Source organism: Anguilla anguilla, chromosome 11, assembly GCF_013347855.1.
Source record: "Anguilla anguilla isolate fAngAng1 chromosome 11, fAngAng1.pri, whole genome shotgun sequence".
Classification (NCBI taxonomy): Eukaryota; Metazoa; Chordata; class Actinopteri; order Anguilliformes; family Anguillidae; genus Anguilla; species Anguilla anguilla.
Genome location: NC_049211.1, coordinates 39,972,454 through 39,999,706, shown reverse-complemented (window position 1 = coordinate 39,999,706; position 27,253 = coordinate 39,972,454). Strand labels below are relative to the sequence as shown.

Genomic DNA, 27,253 nt, shown 5'->3' with positions numbered 1-27,253 from the left:
TAACATGCATGTCTTAGAGTGTGGGAGGAAACCGGAGTACCCGGAGTAAACCCACGCAAACACGGGGAAGAACATGCAAACTCCACGCAGAGAGGATCCGGTCAGACCCGGATTCGAACCCGGAACCTCCTTCTTGCGAGGCAGCAGTGCTAACCACTGTGCCACCATGCCCACCCAAAAGGGTGCGATAATACTGTGGCCATTTACATCCTGTACTATAATTCAGCAGCAGGAAATCACATCACTAACTAGAAACCCACTGCAGTTAAGAAGAGCAGATGGAAGGAACACTGAAGCCAAGTCTTGGGTTTTGTCAAAATTTATGCTGTGGAAGCTCTGAATCCAGCCCAGTCAACTATTGCTATTACTATCATTAACTAACAAATCAAAGCCAATTCTATACTGGATTTAAGATTAAGGACATTTATTACATAAACAGGATATGGTGATTAGAAACAAAAAATAGAATCATGCACATACATATAGGCTCATTTCTTATAACTAACTGAAAAGAAGGCATTAGCAGGAAATTAAAATGAAATTACAAGTGACCAATAAGTAATAGAATACCACTTTCAGTGTCAGCATGACAAAAAAACAAAAAAAAATAATGTAGAAAATTAAGATCAAAACACAAACTGAAGAACTACCACTAAAGAAGAAAAGAGATCTCCAAAATCTCCAAAAGCTAAAAACTAAACTTCTGGTCAGTCGTTACAAATACTTACCCCCAGCAAGGATTTAGGATGCTGACCCTGATTGGTTGAAGGCTCTGAAGAGGCTCACGTTTGTTTATGGTAATGACTGACTTACAGTAGATCCGACAAAATTAATATTTGTGAAAAGCAACTGAAGTTGTTCAAAGCAGAGATGAGAATCATTGAATTATCACAACTTTCATTGTTTTCACCACTTTTTAAAACAGATGACATAAATATTTTATGAGCCAATTCAGCTTATCCGGTGAATACCTTCGACAAAAATGGTAAATGTGTTTCTTCCATGGACAATATGAGATGATGTTTGTAAACAGTAATTGCTATGTCCATGCAGCACCGAAATGTCCATTCTCACAGTTAAGAATATTGCCAGCACATGATGTGTGACACATGGACTTCCAAATGGGGAGGACTCAACAACCATTACTTACATGGAACTTAAGATCCGTAAAATCAATGGACATGGGTTTATTTCATTAGCAGCTCAGGGTATTTTAATAAAATGCAGCTCATCTCAGTCTATGGTGCAGCAAGAGGAACAGCGCCCCCTACCTGTGATCTATTATCAAAGCTCACACTCCTGTTCAATCACTCCGCTCTGTACCTGCCCGTCTCTTTGCTGATATTTCTCTTAAAGGTCCCAAAATGAAAAAAGATTCACACATCCAAAAAGAAATATGACTTCAGGAGCGATAGAAGATAATTGACATAACAACAAAAAGATCCGCGGACACAGAATACACGCTAAAAGTCACCTCAGTTTATTAAGTGTAAAAACAAGCTGACCTTTGTCAGAGCTTCTTCTGAGCTTCATTCGAGCTTTGTCAGAGCACTGGAAAACGACCAGAACACAGGCCATCGGAAAAGCTCCACCAAGGGTGCACCGACCAACTGCTCAGCTTTTTACACTTAATAAACGGAGGTGACTTTTTACAAATACTCAAGGGTGCGTGGATCTTTGCATTATCATTGCTCCAAAAAGTCCCCGGTTTCCACTACTCTGGCCCCCGGTAAGGGACCGAGCTCCCCGCCATAACCAGGACTGCAGAGTCACGACTGTCCGTCACCTCAGACTGAAAACAAACCTGTTCAAGCAGCACCTTGGCTCACCTAATGCTGAACTATATCAAACACATTTTATACCTGAAGCACTGCATTCTCAGTCTCCCTCTCACACCCATCCACCATGTCTGAGCTCTGTATTAACCGCAAGCACCGCTCTGCATCGGCTCTTTGCCACCTGAGCCTTTTTTATATGCACTTAAGCAAGTCACTCTGGATAAGAGCATCAGATAACGGCCTAAATGTAAGTTCAAACATTGCGTTCAAAAGGCAGTAGTGACCGTGCTACGACATGGCCGTGCTCAGCCGATACGCCCTGTTCTGGCATTTCTTCAGAGGGTAACAAAACCTTCCAGGAAAGGAGACACGAGAAAACCTGAGATTTGATTAAATACAAAGGCCTCCTTTGGACTTTTAATTGCCAAAGGAATTCCAAACAAACCTTATCAAAACATACAGTTTCTCATATAAGCATCTGGCAAGCATAAAGAATCTTTGCAGGGCCTACTGGTTAAGTACTGCCATCCCATCCTGATCAGTTCACCGCAGAAACCCTGCCAATCGGCGGCATCACAGTGAAAACGCCACCATCTAGTGGTTCGTTGTGATATTGCACATTTTATTTAATGTGAAGTACCTGTAACTGACCACAAGAGGCACAGAGAAAGCACACGTTTTAATATTACCAGCTCTCCTCTTTTAATATTTTACAATACAGAATATGTACAGATCATTCAAGGTCTCTTATTTACTTTCTGCTCACTATGGAAAACAGATACAAAGATAAAACTCACTGTCACATTCCAAAGAAAAAAAAACCTCTGTAACAAGGAACATGACAGACTTGTGATTTCCATTTTCTGTTAGCATTCAACTTAAAAATGAATGAACTGAAATAAGTGCGGGGGGGGGGGGGGCAAACCGAAGCAATAATGGCGATGAAATGTATTATGATGAGGACAATAATGAGCACACATTCTGCTTTCCCTTTCAGTACAGAGGTAGTAGTAGTGTCCGCTGGTATCAAACACTTCTTCAGGCTGTTCTCAGGTTTCAGTACCCTAACTGAATGGCACGTTACTACAACAAGCGCAAAGTCGTTAATACCGGTTAATTTTACCTACAGGGCACTCGTTAAGTGTTTACGGGCTGGTGTATTCCATTAAAGGTTTGCTTTGTTAATTTAAGGCACATGTTATCGTTACAAATAGAAAACCATGCAGGATGCAAAACAATTAAATAAGAAAATAAAAAAACCTTCACATGGTCAGGTTAATTTGACAACACTGGATACCGACCTTCCGGTACTTTCACTAATTTCCATCTGTTGAGCTTGAAAACATGGTAACGAACTCCACATCCACCCACCGGCGCAACTCTAGACACGTCACCGCAAACGCGAGGCACGGGCTGGTACAACCGATGCAAGAAAATTACAAATGTGGCTAAACGAACTCAGAAGCACAACCGGTTCCTGCGGCAAACGCACGGCAGTCCCGGGCTTTCGGTGAGAAAATGACCTGTAGAATGCACTGACCTAACCGCGTATGAAGAACGTAAAAATGGTATTCCAAAAAAGTTTAATTTCCGAAAAAAAAGTTTTCATAAATAGCCCACATCAGGAGGGTTAGAAGTTGTGTCTGAAGAGCGGCGGTGCGTTTGGATCCGTTGCTTATTAGCTGGTGAGAAATGTAACGTTTCTGTAACCTTGGCACGCTTTCCAAGGAAGGAAGCAGTAAGGAAGAGCGTCAAAACGAGCACACAGTACCAGTATTACCAGTGCATTACACAGCTTGGGCCAATGTTAACTAGAGCTTACTGTAATTCTACTGTGGTGACCTGATTTAAATGCGCTCACTCCGTCAGAAATGGTGCCTGACAAAGTTTGTATTTTTCTCAATCGATTTTGGTCTTTTTTGAATTAATAAGATTTTAATTTTTTTTTTAAAGGATCTGATATTCTGTATGAAAACAAAAACACACGTTTTGCATAGTAAGGAGTTCACAATGACCACGTTTACACACATACGGACGCACGCACGCACGCACAAACACACACACGCACATCCAGAGTGCCAGAGGATTCTGAATTATGTGAAATCCGACAGAATTCCACGTTGGCTGCTTACACGCACGTAGCGGGCACATGCACGTGTTCGGGATGGAGACAACGTGTGCTCTCCATGTACAGCGCTACAACCCCGTTAGACACTGTGGAAGGCTGAAATGCTAATGCTAAGATTTGCAATTTGAATAGCAGCTAGACCGTAGCAAAGCGTGATGCTCAACCGGCATTCCGAATGCGTTCGAGCGCTGATTCGAGGACTGCATCGATCACGTGACACACACTCGCTCGCCCGTTCACCTCCTCCATTCAGAATTTTGTGTTATTTTTGTGCCACCAACCTTCCAAATGTTACAATAGCAATTCAATGTATTTTGCTTGCCGGCTACTAGCATCATGTAGAATTATACTAAACTGGTTGTGATGAGGACACACACACACACCACAGGACAGTCGTTCTGAATATGCACAGAATTCTGAATACCACCATTTTCAGTCATATACACAAGCCGGACTATTTAACATAAGCAACATCCCAATCTCCCCGCCTTGCATTAATCAGAATACAGAGTTTCAGAATATGTCTTTTTATATTCAGAATTCTGTGAACATTCTGCCTGACGACAGACCGCCGCTCTGCATGTAAACCTGGTCACTGTAGGCACGGTGTAAAAACCCTTCCGGATGCTTCCGTCCCCGTAAGGTCAGAGGAAACGGACTCCACATAATCGGACTCCTGCGATACTTTGATTGGCCTGAGAGGAGGGGGGGAGGGGCTAGCGCAGTCCAATTAAGACTGAGCGGCACTTTCCTCGGCTGTTGCCGGGGGGTTGGCAGGCTTGTGGAAGGGGGTCTCCTTGAAAATGAACCAGCAGTTTCCGCCCCACAGGATGAGGTTCAGAAATCCAAAAATCTGCAACAGAAAAGCATCGCAAAACATTTTAACACCAGGGAGTCGAGACCCCAGTCACGGAGGACTGCCATTTTAGCACTTCAGTGCTTTAAATCATTGATTGGCTAAAGATTCCGCACACCTAGCTCCAAGGCCTAAACTAGCTGCCGTTTAGAAGAAACCACAAAGACCTGCAGACACTGTGGGTTTCCAGGACTGGAGATTTAAATCAACCTCTTGACTGATAACTAGGACATATTAAAACATTCAAAATAATCAGACAGATCTCAGGGGGCAGACAGTATCAGTGCTAAAACTGCTCATGGTCAACAGCCTACAGTCCTGAAGAATTACACATCCACCTCAGAATTAGACTCATTCCCCACTGAGTGATACTACACAGGTGAGTCAAGCCTGGTAAACTGTGGACACAAACGGCAGAGGTACCCAGACTTAGTGAGCTAATGATCCACAATGAGCAAACACGTTCTCTGACACCACCCCTTATCAAATTGTAAAGATGAAATTTCTTTTTATTATCCTGTCAAAACAACAAAAATATGTGTGCATGCAGTAACTAGTGCAGTGTTTACTTTCACAGGTTGTCACATGCCCGTATATGGAGCCTGTGTGTTTGTGTGTGTACGTGTGTGCGTATATGGAGCCTGTGTGTGTTTGTGTGTGTACGTGTGTGCGTATATGGAGCCTGTGTGTGTTTGTGTGTGTATGTGTGTGTGTGCGTGTATGGAGCCTGTGTGTGTTTGTGTGTGTACGTGTGTGCGTATATGGAGCCTGTGTGTGTTTGTGTGTGTACGTGTATGTGTGTATGTGTGTGTGTGTGCGTGTATGGAGCCTGTGTGTTTGTGTGTGTACATGTGTGCGTGTATGGAGCCTGTGTGTGTACATGCATGTGTGTGTACCGTATGTGTGTGTACATGTATGTGTGTGTGCGTGCATGTGTGTGCCTGTGCGCGCACACGTGTGTGTGTGTGTGTGTGAGCTCTGCAGGTGACGGCGATGATGACCTGATTGCTGATAAAGCACACCTGAGCACGTCACAGCCAAGCGAATAAAAGTCTAAAGGATTTTAAAAGTCTGCAGATTTCACCTCTCTTTAGCTGTCCTTGCCTGGGTTTGTCAGTGTTTCTGCACTGCATTTACGCTACACTGTTTTCCTGTACGTTTTGTCAGTACTTCAACTTCCATTTCAGTGTATTTTCCTCTGTTGTAGTTGCAGGTGGAACGGCAGTTTGTGTTCCTCTTTTTAGATTTTTTTTCTTAAACTCCATTTTAGTCTGATTTAGGTCAGAATGGGGAAGTGACTCACTTTAAGACTCACTACTATTCTTTTAATATTATGGGTTTCTTTTGGTTTAGCACTGGTTTGTCTTCAACCATCCTGAACACCTACCTGTGGTAATCCTCAGTGCCTTTTTCTCTTATTAATTGATGTAATAAACTTTATATATTTTTTATTATACGTAGACATCGACACCTTTTAGTTTGTGGCACTTGCGTTATGGGCCTGTGCTGTCCCTGGTTACTGTAGCTCGAGCTGACTTCTGGTTTGTAACACAGGTGTGAATGAGAGTAGAAAGTACGATCACAGACGTCCATACATCCCTCCAGATAGCACAGCCCCCCACCCTACCACATCCTTCCGCCTTGTTTTTCTGAGGTCCTCCCACCTTACAGACGTAGACATCTTTAAGTGCTGACATCACATCGTCCAGCCACCTGTACTCTGGACCCCATTCTCTCCCCTCTTCCCCAGACAACCTCATCCAGCACACTCCCGATCATTTCCTTCCTGATCAATACATCACTTCCTATGGCCTTCGAGAAGACCAGGGTCACACGCTGTTTAAGGAAAAAGTTCTAGGTGCATCTGTCGTCAAGATTTTACAGCCAGTTTCTCTGCTCCCATTTCTCTACAAAACTCAAGAACGTGCAGTACCTAACCTAACCCTAACCTCCTCTCACAGAATAATAACCTTTTCAAACCGATCCAGTCTGGTTTCAGGAATGGTCACACTCCAGTGACACTGCCTCTCTCAGCATCACTGCGGCACTCCAGTCAGCTACAGCAGGGCAGGGGGGGGGGGGGGGGGGGGTTTCAACCTTTTCTGATGCAGGGACCCCCACTCAGGCTCAAAGGGATCCATCCCCATCATAAGATACGAAGGGTTATATATATTTTTTAAAAGGCTATACATTTTGAAATATTTACATAAATCCATATGTAGTCATTGCAAACCAAGTCTGGCCAGGGACCCCTAACAGTACCTTCACAGACCCCTCATAGAAAACCCATGAGCAAGTGAGTCTTCCCTCTCTTCTGTTTGAATCCTCCAGAACCATTTTTCAGCTTTTAATAGTGTAGACCACATGACCCTCCTCTCTACCCTGACCTCACTCCAGATCTCAGGCACTCCTAAGTGGACTGAATCCAAAATCTATGGATAGTCCTTTCGGGGTTCCTGGGATGCTGGCTCATCTCGTACCAATGACCTTCTACGGGTGTCCCTCATGGCTCCACATTTGGTCCCCTTCTCTTTTCCCTTTGCAAGCAACCTCTTGGGGTTTGTCCTCTCCTCTCGTAGTTTCTCTCTTCTACACTGAGGACTCTCAACTCCTCTCCTGTAATCTGTCCAACACGCAGCTCTCCTTACACATCTCGGCTTGCCGGAATGAAACCGCGCGCTGGAGCTGGCAGACCTAAACCGAAAGCTCACCCTGGCTAAAACGGGAATGCTTTTCATTCCCTCTCCACAGCCAGAACTGTCCTTCCGTCTGGATGCTACAGGAGAGCTCACTCAGGGCCTTTTTACCATAGGCAGCCGGGTGCTTGTAGTGTTTATGGATGCCTTTGTTATCTGATTGTTTAGTTGCCTACTGTCCCTCCCGCCCCAGCCAACAGAGGGCGTGGAACTGTTAGAAAAAGGACGGAGGGAAAAAGGTTCTGGTTCTGGGGTGGTATGAGTGTCTGGTATTGTGGTCTATGGAGTCAGGAGGAAATGTACTGTAACAATAAAGTTAATTTAAAATGCATACCGTTGTGTTACAGTGCGAACCCTAGATCAACTCTCCTTCCCCTCCCATGTAGTGGCACTGACAGTATTTTTGTACAACATGTGAAGAATCCTCTTCTTCCTCACTACCCGACCATACACAGCTCTTACTCCAGGCCCCCCTGCTACTCTCAGACTCTGACTACTGCAATTCCCTTCTTGCGGTCTCCCTGCTTATGCCACTAAACCCCTGCAGCTAACACAGACTGCAGCTAACACAGACTGCAGCTAACACAGACTGCGGCTAACACAGACTGCGGCTAACACAGACTGCGGCTAACACAGAATGCGGCTAACACAGAATGCGGCTAACACAGACTGCGGCTAACACAGACTGCAGCTAACACAGACTGCAGCTAACACAGACTGCAGCTAACACAGACTGCAGCCATATGACTCGTCTAAAACTTCCCAAATGAGCCCACAGACTCACAACCATCCTCACACCTCACTGGTTGCCTATTACCGCTCGGATTAAGTTTAAACTCTTGGCGCTAGCCTACAGGGAAGTTCAAGGAACAGCTCAGCCATGAGTCCAATCAGCCTTCAGACCCTACACGCTAGTTAGATCTCTCTGCTCCACAACCCCAGGGTAATTGGGTATTCCTTCCCTCTGCAGTTACTCCTTCCTGTCTCAATGCCTATCTGCATTAGCCCACCAATGGCGGATAAAATTTCCCACGGCAATCAGGACAGTAGAATCGTTACCCATCTTCAGGCACTGATGATAGATCATGACTGAAGACCCAGTTTCCGTCTGGCTGTTGGGTGGGGCTCCAATTAAAGGCAGAGTTTTGAGCCAACAGGAAGCCAGACTAAGAAACCTTTCCAGGGCAAAGGTTCTGGACTGTTGTCCTGGAGAGCTGAGGGGTCGCTGGTTTCCGTTTTCAATTTAAAATCAGCAGCCAATCGAGACCAACCAGGTGAAATGAGTTAGCAGTCAGCTGCTTTAACTGGTCGGTGAAGCCCTGAGTAACGATGAGAACCAGGACACACCGCAGCTCTCCAGGACCAGGACTGGGAAGCCCTGCTCTGGAGACAGCGAGGGGGCACGGCCGAGGTGGAACACAATTTCAGGGGGGGGGGGGGGGGGCTCACCACTGAGGCGTTGAGGCGGCCCATAAAGGGGACCGCCCCTGGGGTGCAGCTGTTGGTCAGGCAGGTATCGATGAGGCCCACCAGGGTGGAGGGGCTAGTGAACCATTTGATATCCGTCAGGCCCTTCCCCCAGGCCGAGCTGGACACCAGCCACAGGAAGGCGAAGGCCCCCGTCAGCGCCAGGTCCTAAAAATGAAGGGGGGGGAGAAAGATTATTATTACTGTTTATGTGAATGCATGTGTATGCACATATACACAATCACATTGTTGTGCTGTTATGGTATCTGATGTTTTGCAAATTTTGTTGTGCTGACTAAGCGCTTTGAATTCATATTTGAAAGGCAGAGAGAAAGAGAGAGAGAGAGAGAATTATTTAGAATTGAGAAGTCATGCCAAGTTTAAAAGGTTCAATTTATTTAATTTCTCACTGACAACCATTTTCTCCATCATTAATCCCCTCTAAATTATTTCTGTGCTTTTTAAATGAAAAGAAATTAAAATATTCTACTAAAATATTTAACAGTTTATTCAACAGTTTATTTTTGGGTCAATTTATTCATTTATTTTTTTACTCCTGACTAAGGCTATTAACAGTAGGAATAAATAGAGCGATCTAGCCATTATATGAGATTAATAGCATGTGCCAATTGTAGTTACACAAATTGGATTCTGAAGTAATAGGAAGAATTAGACAGGGTTCCAACCAAGAGAAATGGCAAAATATTTAAAGTAGCCACATCTGTACAGGACAAAAGACTTTCTTCTAATTCTCAAAGGAGCAGACAGTGTAATCTCAGGCTTCTGCTTTTGTCTGGACGATCTGACAGTTGTCCGTGAATTCAAATGAAACTGGCCATTTGCGATGTTCGTGGCATGGTCACTCGTGTGGGAAAGAGAAACACATACTGCTTCCCTGGGGATGGGGGAAATTCATTTCCAGTGGCCAAAAATGGAAAATAACAGTAAGCTTCCCAGCCAGATTAGTGTGCCTTTCATAGAAGAATGCTTTGAAAAACTGTTACATTCAGCAGATGCACTTAGTCAGAGTAGCTTACACAGCTAAATGTTCTTTTACATATAAATCATTTACAGCTAGATGTCTAAGGGGGCATCTGAGGTTACATGTCTTTCTCATGCAGGCAGCACTTAACATAGGAAGTGAACAAGCCGCCATTACCCTGCTAACTTGCATATCAGAGGGGCGATATGTGCGCGCGCGCGCGTGTGTGTGTGTGTGTGTGCGTGTTAGGGCTGTCAAAATATATTCGAAGTTCGAAAACCTTTTTTTTTTTTTTTTTTTTTTTAGTTCGAACCTAAATTTTAGAGTTCGAATATTCGTTTTGGATCCCCCGTTTTGTAATTAACATGAATATACCGGTTTTAATTGAATGCGGCAAATAATGTTCATGCACGCAAAGTTCATTTCCTGTGCTAACGTTACTTCCTCTGTCAACAAAAAACGTCCTGCCCTGGATCCAGAGAAAGTGGATCGTCTGGTTTTCCTGGCCAATAACCTGCGGTGATACTTTCAGCTCCATGGACACCGAACGTTACTGGTCAGCTAGCCTCGCGAGTCAGTCTCTTTTTTCACTTCGTTCAACGGATCTAGTCAGCTAACAATTTAGGCTAAGTAATGTTCCCATGGCAGGCTATGTTTCCTTTCTGTTCTGAAGATTTTGATAAAATTGGATGATGAAAGAAGTTAAACAAACTAAACGGAGTAAGCAATTTATGTTGCTTTAGGCTACAGGTATTAGCCATCTGAATAGTTTTAAGAAAATAGTGTTAAGAAATAAACAGGGATTTCCTACAATCATTTCCCTATTATTGTGATTAATAAATGCCAAGTTGTGGTAAATTACATCCACGGGAAAGTGCTTTATTCATTTGCGCATTAGGCTATAGAAACTGCAGCGGGCTCATAATAAAATGAACTTGCTTGCATACGTCAAGTGAAGACCTGACGTACGTAGAGCCACGACCGTTTCCACGGTCAAATCGAGTCATGTTGAAATTTTATAAATCACTACTTTGACGTGATTTTCTACGTACGCGCCACACAGTTGATCTAAAATACGTTTTATAAATGAGGCCCCAGATGTAGTAACTTAGTATTAAAGTTCACCAATGTCCTCTATTCTACTGCCCGCTTGTGGAAAATAACGCGCAGGCCAGTTTAGGGGGAGCATCACGTGCATATTGCGCCCGAAAATAAGCATCTTATTTTTGTGAATTATAGGCAAATGACATTCGAATATATTCGAACTCCAACTAATTACAAAAGCTAATATTCGAACTCACGAACTCGGCACTTTTGACAGCCTTAGTGTGCATATGTGGAGGTCTGGAGGGGGGTCAGTTCTTTGGAAGCGACCTCCGGAATGCCCCCGCTCTTGGCTGCAGGGCGAGGCTCTCGTTCCCCGCAGCTGCTGAATGTTGGACACACCCTGCTGCGCCCATCGTGAGCACGAGCCAACCCCGAGCACACTCAGCACCCGGCCCCACAGAACACCGCCCCCCCCCCCCCCCCCTCCCCATTCCTAACATCGCCCTTTTCCTCTTACTTTACTCTAACATAATCTATTCGTAAAGCTCAACATTTACCGGGAAAACCCAAAGCACCTTGGCTCAAGGCTGTGCCCCACATGTGAATTGAACCAGCAACCTCTCAGTTGCAAGCCCAGAGGAATGTTGTATAACACTTATCATTTCATTAAAATGGAGGGCAAATACAGTAACTGATAAGGGGCCCGTATGTATGTGATTATCAGCTACCTCAGCACTCCTTGAGAGACACAGCACATGTCAAAGCAGCATGCTGTTCCCTGTTCAATAGCTCCTGCAATCCACGCTCAGTCCCTTTGGTCCCATTTCCTTTAACCCAGCATATTTTCCCATAAGGCATTGCAATAATTCGGAAAATTATGTTCAACTGTTCATTTCCCTTTTTCAATTTTCCATCAGACAAACAGTGGTATAGCTAAACACTGTGTGCTATGATGCATGGATCTAGTAACTCAGCTGCGTAGACCCACATGTACATTTCCCTGGAAAGAACCACAGAGTCTTTATATTTCACACAACCACAGCTGCCACGCTTTCATCTCTACTTTAATCTCTGTAAGGCACTCTGAGCAGCAAACGTATGAAAGGTACTATACGATTACAAAGTCTTAAGCCCTATTCGCACGAGACTAGTGTTACCTGGGGACCTCTAGCAACTTGTAAGAATTGCAGAGGTCGTCTGTGATCTTAATCCCGTGCGAATCTGCCATGTCCGTAACTTGTAAAGAAAAAATTCCACCGCAAATTACCTACCGTATTTCGCCAAACACAGAGGTCATGTGATAATATTAGTCCCGTGCGAATCGGCATCTCGGTGATTTGGGGTCGTATTTTACTGTTACGCAGAGCAGAGCCTTGACATAATGGATAATGTCCCCCCTTGACAGGGGGATAATGTCAGTAAATCTGAGTAAAATACAGACTTTGCTTATCCCGTGGGAATGCACCGCACGAAACACAGACGTGGGAGGTAATTTCTAAATCACGAAGTCCCCAGGTAATACCAGTCCCGTGCGCATAGGGCTTTAGTTATCATTACAATTACTGTTGTTATCAGTAATATTCTTCCTATTATAATTGTTGTTATCAGTGATGTTGCTGTTATTATTAATATTATTATTGCGGTTATCACTGACTGTGTGTTTGAATTAGAATGATGATTGATATTATTGCATTATTTGAGTCGGGACACTTGTTCGTCCCGGTCTGCATACAGGCGATGCCCCGGCCAGCTCGGGGTGGGGGGGGGGTGGGGGGGTGGGGGTTACTCACCAGGGTGGGCCCCCGGCTGTTCTCCCGGTACAGCTGTTGGTAGCCCAGGTAGATCACCAGCGTGGCGGTGCAGTACAGGAAGCCGAAGACGCCAATGCAGACGAAGAACTCGGCCGAGGAGGAGAAGTCCCCGGTCAGGAAGGTCTCCACGGTGCTGGCGCCGCTGTCGTTCTTGCAGCTGGGGACCTGGTACGGGTAGCTGGGCAGCCTACAAAAGCCAAGAGGGCACAACCCCTCCACTTAGACAGGGACAGTAATACAGATAGTGCCTGTCAAACAAACAAACAAACAAACAAAACAAACATACAAACAAACTAACTAACTAACCAAGGAACTAACTAAAAAATGACCCTGTTGTGTAATCTGCAAGATTTAACTACAGCATGGACCCTCTTGAGATGCCTACTGAGAAATGAAAGAACTCCTCCAGCAGAAGTTTTACGGTAAATGGAAACAGTCAGTGTGGGAGTGGAGCTACAAAGCAAACAAGGCAAATCTTGTGTGTAAATATCATCAGTGAGAAACAATGGGGGGGAGGGAGCACTAAATGATTCCACATCACATCAAATATGGATTTTTACTGTCCCAGCTGCGTTTCCGTTTTATTGATATTGTGTTGTTCATACCAGACTTGAGTGGGTCTGTGATTGCTATCATGTGTACAAACTCTGCTGTGAAACCTGCTGTCCAAGATTGGGGGAAAATTTCAGCCCTTCATTGAAACAAGCCGTAACTGTTTGAACTGAACATTGTCTTGCTACATCACTATTCAGCCAAAAAAACCAACAATCAATTTTCACTGTGGGATAGTGTTTGGCCATAATGACTATTTTTTTTAAACAATGAGACCTTTCAGGGGCTGCTGGGTAGCGCACTTGGTAAAAGCAGACGTGTGAGAGCACCAAGGTATTGGAACTAACCTACAATGACCAGAATCTCTGGTCAACGCATGGATTATGTGTCACGTAACTTACCAACTCATCAACAAACAATTACCTTACATTAACAGAAACACAGATTGGTGTTGCATAATTTAGCTCACTAACAATTACCCAACGTCAACGTTAGTGAAAACACTGTTAGTGGATTTTATCTTTCAATTTCCATAATGATGTAAATATTGACATACCATCTTAACGGTCTTACAATTTTTACAATGCACATGTTTCACAGGTTTTTCCCAATTCAATTCAGTTTAATTTTATTTGTACAGTGCTTTCTTACAAAGACACCAGGATGTCACAAGAATGCTTTAGAGAGGAAAGAGAAAGAAAAACATTTGACAGCAAAAAAGGAGAAACACGTGCGCCGCATAAGTGAAACGTAATTTCTTCCAGGCTCCCGCTAGAGGGCTGTTCACCCAGCCACAGGCTTCACTCAGCTAGGGGACTGTTCACCCAGCCACAGGCTTCACTCAGCTAGGGGACTGTTCACCCAGCCACAGGCTTCACTCAGCTAGGGGACTGTTCACCCAGCCACAGGCTTCACTCAGCTACGGGACTGTTCACCCAGCCACAGGCTTCACTCAGCTAGGGGACTGTTCACCCAGCTCCAGGCTTCACTCAGCTAGGGGACTGTTCACCCAGCTCCAGGCTTCACTCAGCTAGGGGACTGTTCACCCAGCTACAGGCTTCACTCAGCTAGGGGACTGTTCACCCAGCCACAGGCTTCACTCAGCTAGGGGACTGTTCACCCAGCCACAGGCTTCACTCAGCTAGGGGACTGTTCACCCAGCCATAGGCTTCACTCAGCTAGGGGACTGTTCACCCAGTTACAGGCTTCACTCAGCTAGGGAACTGTTCACCCAGCTACAGGCTTCACTCAGCTAGGGGACTGTTCACCTAGGCACCGGGCAGGCTTCACTCAGCTAGGGGACTGTTCACCCATCCACCGGGCAGGCTTCACTCAGCTAGGGGACTGTTCACCCAGCTACAGGCTTCACTCAGCTAGTGGACTGTTCACCCAGCTACAGGCTTCACTCGGCTAGGGGACTGTTCACCCAGCTACAGGCTCCACTCAGCTAGGGGACTGTTCATCCAGTCACAAGCTTCACTCAGTTAGGGGACTGTTCACCCAGCTCCAGGCTTCACTCAGCTAGGGGACTGTTCACCCAGCCACAGGCTTCACTCAGCTAGGGAACTGTTCACCCAGCCACAGGCTTCACTCAGCTAGGGGGCTGTTCACCCAGCCACAGGCTTCACTCAGTTAGGGGACTGTTCACCCAGCCACAGGCTTCACTCAGCTAGGGGACTGTTCACATAGACGTGCATATTTAACCAGACAGGGTAGCGCGGCTTAGGCTAACAGCTTGTGAAGTCCCGGTAATAAGCCTGTACTACACGTATTGAGAGCATACGTGTAGTACAGGAAACATTAAAGTGAATGAGAAATATCAGACTTTTGAAGGCAAAATAAAAACGTCCTCAATGGTAATGAAACTCTATTAATGAGCGTTATGTTTCATATACAAGCAGATTGTGAAAATATGTAACATGTAATAAAATATGTACATTTTAATAAATATTTTCCCAAAAGCTTACAGACCAAAACAACCATTGTTTCACAAACTGCAACACCTAATGAAATTCACGATCACAAAAAAAAAATTACCAATGAGGTTTTCTTTGGTTGTTAAATCACCTTGGTTTTCTACATTGAATTCAATGGGCAGCAATCAGTTTTGCCCTCAATATGCACAGTGCCTGGCCCCTCGTACCCTCTCTGGTTCCAATGCACGCTCTACGGGACTGCAGCTATCTGTTACCCGGCGAGGGCCTTTTGGGTGTGAAGAGCGCACCCAAAAGCGCACCCGTTGCATTTCTTGTGAGTTTTATATGTATGGCCGATTTAGCCGCCATACATTCCCAGAGGCACTCGCGCAAGATAACATTGTTAGCATCATAAAACACAGACACAAACATGGACTCTGGAGTCAGAGTATTAATATGATATAAAAATCCTTGTCAAAAAAAAAAAATCTGTGATACGTGATAAATCCCCCCCCCACCCCCCCCAGCGCGTGAGGCGCAGGGCTCACCTGAAAGGGTAGGCGAAGTAGGCGGTGACCTCCTTGTGGTCTGGGCTACCCTGGCACTGCACGTTTATGCTGGTGGACCCGGAGTAGCCCCCCGCGGTGGCGAAGGCGAATATGGAGAAGATCTGGGGAGAGACGGAGAGCAGCGTTACTCAGACCACGTAGGACCAGTCAAAAACATTACAATACTTTCGCTACTCAACTCCACAGAACTGTGAAGTCATTTTCACGTGATTTTGTTTTATACACCATGTACCGTAATCAATGACAACTCGGGCAACGTAGGATCCCCCCGGTCACTGTGAGGGCAGCAAACGCACTGCATTCACGCTCGAGTCGCATTCAAACTGAAACTAACGGCCATTCGATATCACTGGCGAGCGAGGCCTGATAAACGCTCATTGGACCTGTGCCAGCTAGTCGGTTTATAAACTTTAACCCCTTTGCGCACATGCCAAATCTGCCCAATCCTTGCCCATTTAGGGGGTACCCTATTTAAAGCTTTATAACTTTAGATTCATACATTTAATGTCCAAGACAATATATGACCACTCAATCTCAAAAGGGACACCTCTACGCATAAAACCAATGGTAAGGTTGTATATTTATTCCATATTTAGTCACAGATATTAACAGTATAATGACAGTTTAATTTTTTTTCAAAATTTCTCGTTTATTTCAGTGTTCAGTGAGCAGCGTTTTTCACAGCTGTACTAGTATACCTTCGGCTATTGTTGGCTTTATCTTGTTGCTACAACGGAATACAAATTTTTAGTGGTAAAAGAATGTTTTCATGTATGCCCAGATAGACACTATTGTCCAGTGTGTCATGCGTGGGGGGTGTAGTTACAGATGAGACTGCAGAGAGGGGGTGCTTGGTAAATGGACGACCAGAGCGACAATGGTGGCGCTTAGAAACTCTATCTTCAATATAATTGTCCTGAATCATCTGCTAATAAAGCTAGAACACAGAGTTCATCTTTTCAACTCATACTTTGGTTGCAGGAGCACAGAACGTCCGAATTGAGCAATCCGCCGGCGTGCCAACCGCTAGGGGCATAGCACCAAGGGGTTCAATAACAGGTTCCCCCGTAAGAATTTAGATAGTTTGCTAGGTCTGGAATTTGGTTGATGTAGGACTAAGGTGAACAGCTCCCATAAGGCAGAGAACCTGCAGCCGAATTGGATGTCCCCTGGCCCTGTTCAGGGCAGCCATCTAAACGGGGACGTGTCCGATGGGACTAAATCATCATGAATACATGCCTGTTAAGTCTCTTCAAGGGAAAGAGATATTTCACTTGATCTTCCCTCAAGGAAAAGAGAAAAACTCAACACTGAGACTGTATTCATAACAGGACCAACGAATGCTGATCTAGGATCACTTCTGCATGTTTACAAATGAAATTCTAGGAAAGTGCCTTGCTCAAGAGCACATCATGGTCCCACCAGGGAATGAAACCATTTCCAAATCGCAAGTTCAGTTCCTTCACCATTGATACTGCACCACATATACTGCCGTTCTGTTCATCTGGAGCTGATAAAAACCTGCTTGGCCCTAATCACTCTATCATGCAAATGAAAACAACCCAGCCAGTGGGAGGGCTGGTGTGTCATCGTCTGCGGTTTCATTTCAAGCCAACATGTTCGTCAAGAGTACTCGCCAGACCTTCATTCACAAGCAGGTCTTGGCAGGAAGACTCGCGTTTCCATTTTATTTTTGCTGCCCGTTACCGTCCTGTGTGTAGAACAATGGATTTTTAAAGTCTGTACATCTTTATCTATATCTTCTCATAACGAGCAACTTTCAAGCAATCACTGGGACACAGCTGGAACCCAGAAGGTTCTATAGTTTAAATGAGGTACTCAGTCAGAGCCGGGGAGAATTTATGATTATAATTTGCAGACGGGAATCGTGGTTTCCATGACTGCGTGCCCCCCCCCCCACCCCCGCCGGGACCAGCATTTGGGATTCCCCGAAACGGATCCGGGGGTGATCCTCTGCGATTTGTCCGCAAAAAAGAACCTCTGGCTCCGTTTCCCCAGCGCGTCGGCGCACTCACTTTCCGCCGACTGCCCTCCTCTCAGTCCGCGAGCCGTCCTTTTATGGCTTCCTGTGTACAACTACATCCTTCCTCGCAGGAAGTGCTCAACGCAGGCTGTAGACTCGCTATAACTGAAGTTCTGCGGTTGGGCCAGAATCCACGCCCGACTCCAGGCACAGTTTGATACACTTCACACGCTTGCGTCGTCTAACACCGCATTTGAAGGTCCCGCCTTTGTGTACACATCGACTTGCTGTGTGTGCACATACAAGGTGTGCTTATCCACCAGTGGGAAGGAATGAATTTCGATGACGGCTAGCTCAACAGGCTACAAGCTGAAGAAGATTCCAGACCAAAGATGGCCACCTCTAAGCCCTTCAGACCTAGGCTACAGAAGATTTTGCACATTTTTATTTGTTGTATAGCAAGTGGCAGGTTTTAAAGTGAGAACTTGTTATTAAATTCACTGGCATTTACTAGCATTTATCAGACACTTAACCAGACTAGATTAGTATCCAGTTATACAGTTGGATATATACTGAAGCAATTCAGGTGAAGAACCTTGCGCAAGGGTACAAGGCAATTGTCCTACCAGGGAATCAAACCCACAACCTTTGGGTTACCAGTTCCCTACACATTATACCAATTAACAGGGGATCACTTGGGGTGAATTAGAGCCTGATATTTTTCCGGAGATGCGGCAGAACTGGAGTTCAGCCCTCTGGGCCAGCGAATGAAGGCAGGGTATAAATGCCAGGGCTATATACAGGTTTTTATAGAGTCACAGTGCTATGGAGCCTGCGATTGGCTAGAAGCAATAAGTCCCTCTCAGGCTTCCCTCCCTCGTGAGATCGCCAACTCAAGTTGCAATCTGTTTTCTGGACCCAGCAACACCTGTCACTCCCGTCCATCTTAAGGGCACAAGCAGCCATCGCGTTTCCAAGCAGAAGATCCACCGCGACAGTTTCCATTTTTGGGACTAGACATGGGTTCACTTCGGTCAACTCTGACACTGAATGTGAACATGACCATGTTGCCTATGAAGTTGTGACCTCCTACGGTCTCTGAATTTTAACTTCCACTCAACAAACTTCACCATCTTCTCCGCCACACACACACGGTCAATGATGAAACTCCCATTCCTCACATATCAGAATGACCTGGCCAGAGCAGTGGGTTTGGTTACCTTCATAGCTTAGCCATCCCGCCATCTACAAGTCAATCAAACTATGTCTGGAGCTAGCTATATCATTCCTAAGGGAACAAATTGTTCACATTTATTTAAATAATACATGAACATAATTAAATGAAACTAGTACAGTAGCTTTTCTCATTATGAATTTTATTTTATTATGACAAAAATAATAAATTCTATGAAGTTTCTTAACTTTTACTCCCTTCTGCTTCACCTGGCAGATTAGCTGTCTTGAGTATCACAACAAAACTGCATTTTATCTTGATATCTGATATGCAGAGTGCAAACCAGGCATTAAGCCTCTACGGGGATATGTTTTATTTATTGCCAATGTTGCCATCATTCACCTAATTTCTTCACTCAGCAGACTGATTTATTGACACTAACCTGTGCAGTTAATTGAGTAATTGGCCACCTGGGGGCTAACTATCAAAGACAGCACTACAAACAAAATCATCTTAATTACGGAAACGCAGCAAAGCAAATTCATTCATAATCCTCACAGCGTAATCTGCAAACAGGAACAGGTCGGCCTAAATCAGCAACGTGTATCAGTTGTGAAACTGAGCCATTTGGGATTTGAGCAGCCCAGAGATGAACAGTCTGGTCTACCACAGGCCAATAAAAACAGAGGAAACCGGAAATGGTGCACCAATGCGGAAGCTAACGAAGAGCTTATTTAAGCCACAGGCTCTGATGAGAGGGAAAATCAGTCGCCTCCATCAAGCGTGAGCAAAGAGATGAGAATTTAACAGCCGATTTATTCAGTCTGACGGGCTTGCAATGAATTTCAACCACAATTACGTCTACAGTAATGCCACTGAAGATTTACCCAATTGTTTATAATGTATAGAAGATTAATAATTAGCAAGGAGTCACAACTAAATTATCTGCAGTTCTGATGACACCCGCTCTAAATAAACGCGTAACCTGGACGAAGCAAATTTACAGACGTATAATGAAGTGCAGATCGCTCACTCATCTAACAAACTGGTTCATTACCACAGTAATATTCCCTGAACGCCTGGGAAAAGTCCTTATGATCCCCAAATACAAATCCGAAGAGGCAGATCTGGCCCAAATCGAATGAATTTTGAGTGCGAGTGCAGATCTAGGGTCGGTGAAATGCATTTTAGCTCAGAACGGATGAAGTCGGGAGACGGACAGAGAAATCCTCGTCCTAGATCAGTGTCCCGACTCTGAGGTCTCGGATCAGTCTGGCCTTTTGACTCGCAGTGGTTCAGGCCAGTGTGAGCAGGGGATCGCTGATCCGAGATCAGTGCTATTTTTAAAGGCTTTATAAATACAGGCACAGGTGGGGTTGAAGCACAGGCCAGTTTGGCAAAGTCCACAACACTAAGAGCAGACGGCCTAGCTGGAACATACCACAGGTTTAATTTAGCCCCATCGTGGATTCCCTGCTCACCCTGTCACACGGAGCCATGTTACAGCCCAGCCAGGATATCCTTACTGCTGTAGCATCTTTGATATCATACCACAATCTTTCCTCCTAACTGTGTGTCATTTGCGCCTGCTTGTGTTGTGGCTGCAGTATCCATATCAGAGACTAACAGGACTTCTCCCGTCTGCTACTTCTGTTTTCTCAGTAAAATTCATTTCATCTGAGTCTTTTATCTTAACTGGCATGCAGCTATGAATAGCTTTGACCAAAAGTTTTATCTGCTAATGTATTTGAACTGTATTTGAAGTTAATTCAGCCTGGATGTAAAATTCTGCAGAAAAATGTGTCTCGGAATAACTCAGAAATTCCTTACAAATTCACAATGAAAAATACTTCATAATTCTTTTTGTCTTTTAATATACAACTGCTCCGCCTCCCCTGCCTATGCACACACACACACACACACACACACACACACACACGTACACACACACGCACAAACACACCCTCTTACACTACAAACCGATCTCAGGACATCCTGGTTCCCAGTGCAAATGTGTTACAAGGGAAGTATACAGTATAGTACTTAGAAAAAACATATAGTTATAAGTTATGTTCAGTCTTCTGCTTAAGATATTAATGAAAAATACAGTTCCAAATGCTGCTGCTTTATTACAGTACATTTTCTTTATCTACAAAGAGCTACAGAGAATTATGCAAAACCCAGGAGCGAAATTCCTGCTCCAGTTCATGGCATAAACCGGACCAATCTCCTGCGATCAGGTTGATTCTTGGGAGCTCCACGTCTCATGTTTCTGGTATTTGGTACACTCCAATACTTCTCTCCCGCACTTTACCCTGCTCTCGCTCCTGCTCTCTCTCCCACACTCTCTCCTCTTCTGCTCTCTCCGCCGCTCTCTCTCAATCTCTCCGCCACTCTCTCTCATTCTCTCTCGCTCTCTCCTGCTCTCTCTCATTCTCATGCTCTCTCCTGCTATCTCACTCTCTCCCGCACTCTCCCCCGCTCTCCCTCACTCTCTCCTGCTCTCTCCCGGCTCTCTCTCAGTCATGCTCTCCCCTACTCTCCCTCACTCTCTCTCACTCTCTCTCGCTCTCTCCTGCTCTCCCTTGCTCTCCCTCACTCTCGCTCCCATTCTCCCCAACTCTCTCTCGCTCCTTTGATCCCACCACCACACCCTTGGAAGAAAAAAAGAAAAAACCATCCAAGCAGTGTGATGCAGGACTGGCCTCCTCTCCTAAGAGGTCAATTTTGCTTCCCATTTACTATCTATAAAAACACACCTACTGAGCTGGCAGCGGAAATGGGGGGGGGGGGGGGGTCAGCCCTCAAACATTAAAAACATGTGACACCACCCCCCCATTTTCTGTCTACTCAGCACCCCCCCCTCGCCCCCCGTCCCAGGCTGAGTCAGGAGCCGCCAGCAGCAGGTAGCCCATATAGAGACAGGAAGAGAGCCAGCCATACCAGCCTGGCCTGCACAAACAGTACAACAGCCAGGGGGGAAATGAGACACTTCCAGACCCAGAATTCTCTGCAGTTCGAACCCACACCGAGCTCGAGGCGAAGCTGCACTGCGTGCGCCTTTGTTTTGATCGCGGGACAAAAGCACGCTTGTGCTGCGACTCCTCCACGACGCCCCCCCCCCCCAAACGCAGGCCTCGGCTAGCGCAGAGCCGCGCTACAGCAGGCCCGCTAACAGCTACGGGCTCAGAGAGCCACACGCCGCCGTGCTAATGCACCGCACCGGAGAGGGGCTTCACCGCCTCCACACACCCCAGAGACACGCACACCCTCCTCCTCCTCCCGCTCCACGCGTTTCACTCCTCCCGCTGGAGCTGGGCTGCAGACAGAGCGGGCCAGAGCCCTGCTGAAGGACAGAGACAGCCTGGAGGCCTTTCTCTGTGCGCTCTTTGTTTCAGACAGAAGCCCATGTCAGAGCTGGTAATGCTTCCCTCATCCTGCAATCTCAGTTTAAAAGCAGGCCTTAGGACAGGAGCCTTAAAACACAAACCACAAGGAGAAAAAGCGACTCTTCTCAGCCACTGGAAGAAGCACGTCTTACCCAGTACAATATATTTGACTTGGATGAACAAGTAACCTGCTTAAGTATTTAAGACACCATATGTAGAAAAACAAGAGATCTAAATGAGTATGTTATATATACATTTTATCAAATTTTTTTTTTAATATGAAACAGCATGCAAGAATGTGGAGGAATGTGCATGATATGAATTGATCGTAATTATAGCTTGATGCGTCTTTGCTGACTTGTTGTTTTTTGATGTCCAAAATGACAGATATGGGCATTTTACGTAACCAGGTCAAGGTGAAGCCACAGAACGCATTTTAAATATTTGAACAATGAGGTCATTTTAATTATTTTTGCAAAAATAATCAAGGTAATAGTATGCATTCACTGGTTTAATGAAGGACGCAAAGAAATCTGTTGAATCAGCCTACACAGTTTGAAATAATGCATTCAGGCAAACTCTAAACCACTGGGGATTATGTTTGCAGCTGTTCACTAAACTGGCCTGAAACAACCCCGAAATATATGTCTACACCTGGATTAACTATAGCCTCTCCAGGACGCAACTGCGAAGATGAGTGTAGTGGAGTCTACAGGTTGAAAACTAACTCCAGTAACCGGACATAGACAGGATATACTACGCACACGACGGGCACAAACGCCCAAACGTCAAGGGTTCAAGTGACAGCAGGACAATATGCGCGTGTGTAGCATAAACCTTTAAAGCGGGTTTTCAGAACGTGTCAAATTTATTGCGCGCTTTCAAACGTTTCAGTGGAGACGTACAAGAATTAGTGCATTACATATAAAGCCATACTCGCGGACTTTCTTTTCTCAAATAGTGCACCGTTAACGTAACTGTGCTAAAATGCGCGGCTTGCTGTGTACTGCGTTTGCAATTACGCACACAGCAGTGAAAGGCAGCCTATTAGCCTACTATGTGTAAAAATTCTCTTCAGCTGATTTCACAGTGTTTTTTAACGAATGCACGTAAACTAGAGCCATGTCAGATGTTGATCTACCTCTGTTTCTCTCTTCCAACTTCGGTTGGAAAATAGTAATACAAATTATTCAATCTGGAAAAATGTATGCCATAAACATTGTATCAAATTACTTTCAAGAACACGCGATTTCTACAATTCACGTTTATACAAAACTTCACATATGAATGCACTGGTAGGCTGAAACGTTATATGTTTCCAACTTAAGCTAAACACGTCATTACAGACCATGCACATCTGCTAGAATATATTGTTTCCGTCAAAGGTTATCTGAAATGTTACATTCATATCAAGAACAGTGGGAAGCAGACTAACTTGTACATACAAAAAAATGCTAGATAATCAGCGTCAATTCCAAATTGGCCTTGAAATAGATCTATAGACAGCTTTGGTTATGTGTTATATTGCTGAGCAGTGCGGCGTGTGATCAAACTCATTGACTTCAACTGTATCACTTAGGACACTGACAAAATGTTGAAACAAAAATAACAAATTGGGAAGCAAGTACAACTGTGGGGTGTTATATTGGAGATGCGCTGACATATGGACACCAGCTAGCTTGCTAGCTAAATAAGGGTGTTGCCCAAGGGAGTCTGTGAATGTACCCGGCTAGCATTAATTAGCTAACAAACTAGGAATCAAAGTCCAGAATTTTACTCCCAATTGGGTAATGGAAACATATTTAAAACCAAATTTAAAAAATCTAATTTTGCTAACTTTTGTTTATTCGAAGGCCGAAAAAATAAGTCTTCTTAGTTCTTACCCATTCAAGAACTCGAATAAATCCCAATGGCTCCTTCAAAGGTCCGAGGTCGAGACGGAATCCAGACGTTATTTTCTGAAGATAACAAAGTCAGAAAGCGCAACAAAGCCATTTGACTAAATGCCATTTGACATTTTGATAAATGTCCAGAAATGCAATACAAAAAAATGCACTCCACGTCAACCAAGCAATGCAGCAATTCAAATGAGCTCGCTAGCTAGCTGGCCAGCTATGAAACGTTTCGAAATGTGTAAGTCAGCTCGCCAGCAAGCGTTGGCGAACAAGCTAGCTAGCTACTGTAGATAGCCAAGAGCAAGCACATACCTGAGCTACTCCCTCCATTGCCTCCGTGGTCTATGCTGAAAATACTACTGAATACTACACCAAAGAGCGATCTTGTGTGAAAGCGAACAGAATATACTTTATGGGCGAAGATTTCGGCCCCAACTCACTAGGGATGTTCTTTAAGCTAATAATTAACTAGTTGCGTTAGAGATTGCGGTTTTTTCCAAACTTCTGTCAAACTTCTCGACCTACAACGACACACGTGATTCTCAACGTAGAGTTCTTAAAGCGACACGCGGTCGGGGTCGGATGCTCCGAGCTCCACTGTGCGCCTCATATTAGCTTGGCTTGGCTCACGTGACTTTCCAGATCTCGGCATAAGTATTGTAACGTAATGCAAAACAACCCACCAGCCCTGTATGACAACTACAGTTGGCTTACAACTTTAATCTGTTCGAGGTTGTTTGTGTCGCATTATGCTTGACGACTTAAAACATTGCAGATTCGATATAATTTATAATTTCTGCAGCTTTTCAAAAAATAAATGATCTCACTCTTTAGCTACAGAACCATTATCGTGGCAAGCGTTCTATAAATGTACTGATGCACGTCTACAGATGCGCGAAATTCATCTTTTCTCTCAGAATGTACTGTGTTAAGTTTTACACCTCAACCTCCTTTTTTTCAAAATTTTGCCTTGATAAGACTGGTCTGAACTTGAAACCTGGTCCCTTTCTCATTTACATCATTTACAACTTGTTCTTTAAGAATTATTTTTATGTATTTTTATTTTTATTTTTATGTATGAGTTCAGAACCACTTTTTGTCATCAATCCTTTGTGATCGCACGCAGGGAGTGAACATACACATTAGTGTATAGGCCTAACAGTTATATCTGAGATATTGAGTTTGAAAGCCATTAATATATACAGAAATAATACTAGAGTTTTAGATGATCGTATATATTTGACTTACCATTGATAAACATACACCATATTTCGACCACTATATGGAGTTTAACACTGAGAATGCCATGTAGGATGGGGTGTTACAGTGGGTGGGTGGGGTGGATGAGGTGGGGGGCAGGGGTAGTGGAACTGATTACCCAGGGCCTCGAGGCGGGGGAGGGGGGGGAGGGGGGGGGGGGGCCTCAAAGACCTGGACTAAAAAGTTTGCTTTGGTCTACGATTTTAAGGGGCCCCATGGAGACTTCTAATGCTACACCCCTGAATGTAGGTACAGGCTGACTGCAGGCGCCCAATCAACCGGAGGAGCTGCAAGCAAAAAAGGTCAGCTCTGCTGACTAAAACCTTCCTCCCTTTCTTGGGTGATGCTATGGCCAGTTATGCATTTCCATGGAGGGCTGTCAGCCATTTTTGGCTCTGGCATGGTCAGAAAGTACTCCCAGGTCATAGCGCAAGACACTAAGGTGAATGAACAGTTTGTTAGCAATATGTTATGTTCAGTAGCTCCATGAAATTGTTGTTAAATCAGGTCCATTATGGTGAACCTGGGATATTATGGCCCGTGAATCATTTTGGTAAAAGCAAAGGGTGTTATTATTATAATTTTATTTTTTTGTGATGTTGATGGGGTTGGGGGTTGTGTATTATCCTCCTCAGACCCAGAAATTCATTTTTGCATGAGAGACACAAGCCTCTGGTCAGTGTCTCAAGAACCATATACTGTATTTTACTATGCTGAAAGATAGACGACAAGGGATATTCAATAAAAAAAAGTTTTTGAAAATATTTTCACTGCAACATGTTTTTGTCACCCAAGACATTTGTATTATGTCAAAAAATGTAAACACAAATCTTTCTTTCTGCCAGGTTTCAGGAGGTTATTGCTATTAAAAATTGAAATCAGCAAGTGGCGCCCTCTTGTGGCCAATTGCATGGTAATTTAAAAAAGTTGCCCAGGTTCAGAAAGGAATTTTCGAAAGCTGTATGAGGATTTTGAGAGGTCTACTTGGAGAGGCTGCATTTTCGTGCTTGTTTTCAAAAGCCACAGCCTAGACTTCTGCTCCATTCAGCCCCAGGCTGTGAGCTAACTTAAGCATTACATATGCAGCAACACTAATACAGCTAATAACATTAATCTACATATTTAAATATGGCTTGAAAAAAATAACAAGAAAATAAATAAATACAGCTAGGACTGCTGCATTAAAAGAGGATTTTCTGGATTTTACTAATTTAATAGGTCAGAACACCCAAACTACAGTGTACCAAGTTGTCCTATGAATCATAAAGAATATTAAAAAGTTGGACGAGTTGATATAGGTTTATAATAAAATGATGCATAGCAGCTCTTTTGAGAGTTTTAGATTCCATTTCAACAGATAACGTGGTTGAATGATTGACATCTACATAGCAAATTATGTAACAAAGTGAAGAACTGAAAAGTGTCTGCGTATTGTATAATCAACAAGTTCTATTATTACCTGATTGAGTGCATATAATACTTGAAAATGATTACTTGTAGTTTTATATATTAATTAACTTGTAGAATATGTTTTCGAGACTAGAGGTCTGTATCTCTACTCTTTCACTTTTAACAGAGAACAAAGTTTTGCCTTCCAAACAAACCTGAAATTTTCACTCTTGCTGAAGTAAGGTGATCAGAGCTTAAAAGTTGCTTACATAACAAGCATCAGAAGCATCTGACAGTAGTTGTCCTGCATATCTTTGGACATTGTCATCATGCCATATTGTAATTGTACTAATACCTGTA

General features: G+C 44.3%; 1 protein-coding gene across 1 annotated transcript; it reads right to left on the bottom strand.

Annotated features, from left to right (window-relative positions):
• Window positions 1-2,438: 2,438 nt before the first annotated feature.
• Window positions 2,439-24,843, bottom strand: LOC118208416 (synaptophysin-like protein 2). The gene is made up of 6 exons (XM_035383071.1): window positions 24,557-24,843; window positions 24,233-24,307; window positions 15,782-15,903; window positions 12,745-12,952; window positions 8,908-9,093; window positions 2,439-4,759 (listed from the first exon to the last, which is right to left on the bottom strand). The coding sequence occupies exons 1-6, from the start codon at window positions 24,572-24,574 to the stop codon at window positions 4,637-4,639; spliced, it is 732 nt and encodes a 243-aa protein (XP_035238962.1). The 5' UTR covers window positions 24,575-24,843; the 3' UTR covers window positions 2,439-4,636.
• Window positions 24,844-27,253: the final 2,410 nt, after the last annotated feature.

Excerpts from the sequence above, each read along its gene's own strand:
- LOC118208416 (XM_035383071.1), bottom strand. Across the intron at positions 15,904-24,232 it reads TTATTCGAGTTCTTGAATGG|ATCTTCTCCATATTCGCCTT; the intron begins GTAAGAACTAAG and ends GTCTCTCCCCAG. Across the intron at positions 4,760-8,907 it reads GCCGCCTCAACGCCTCAGTG|ATTTTTGGATTTCTGAACCT; the intron begins GTGAGCCCCCCC and ends TTTCTGTTGCAG.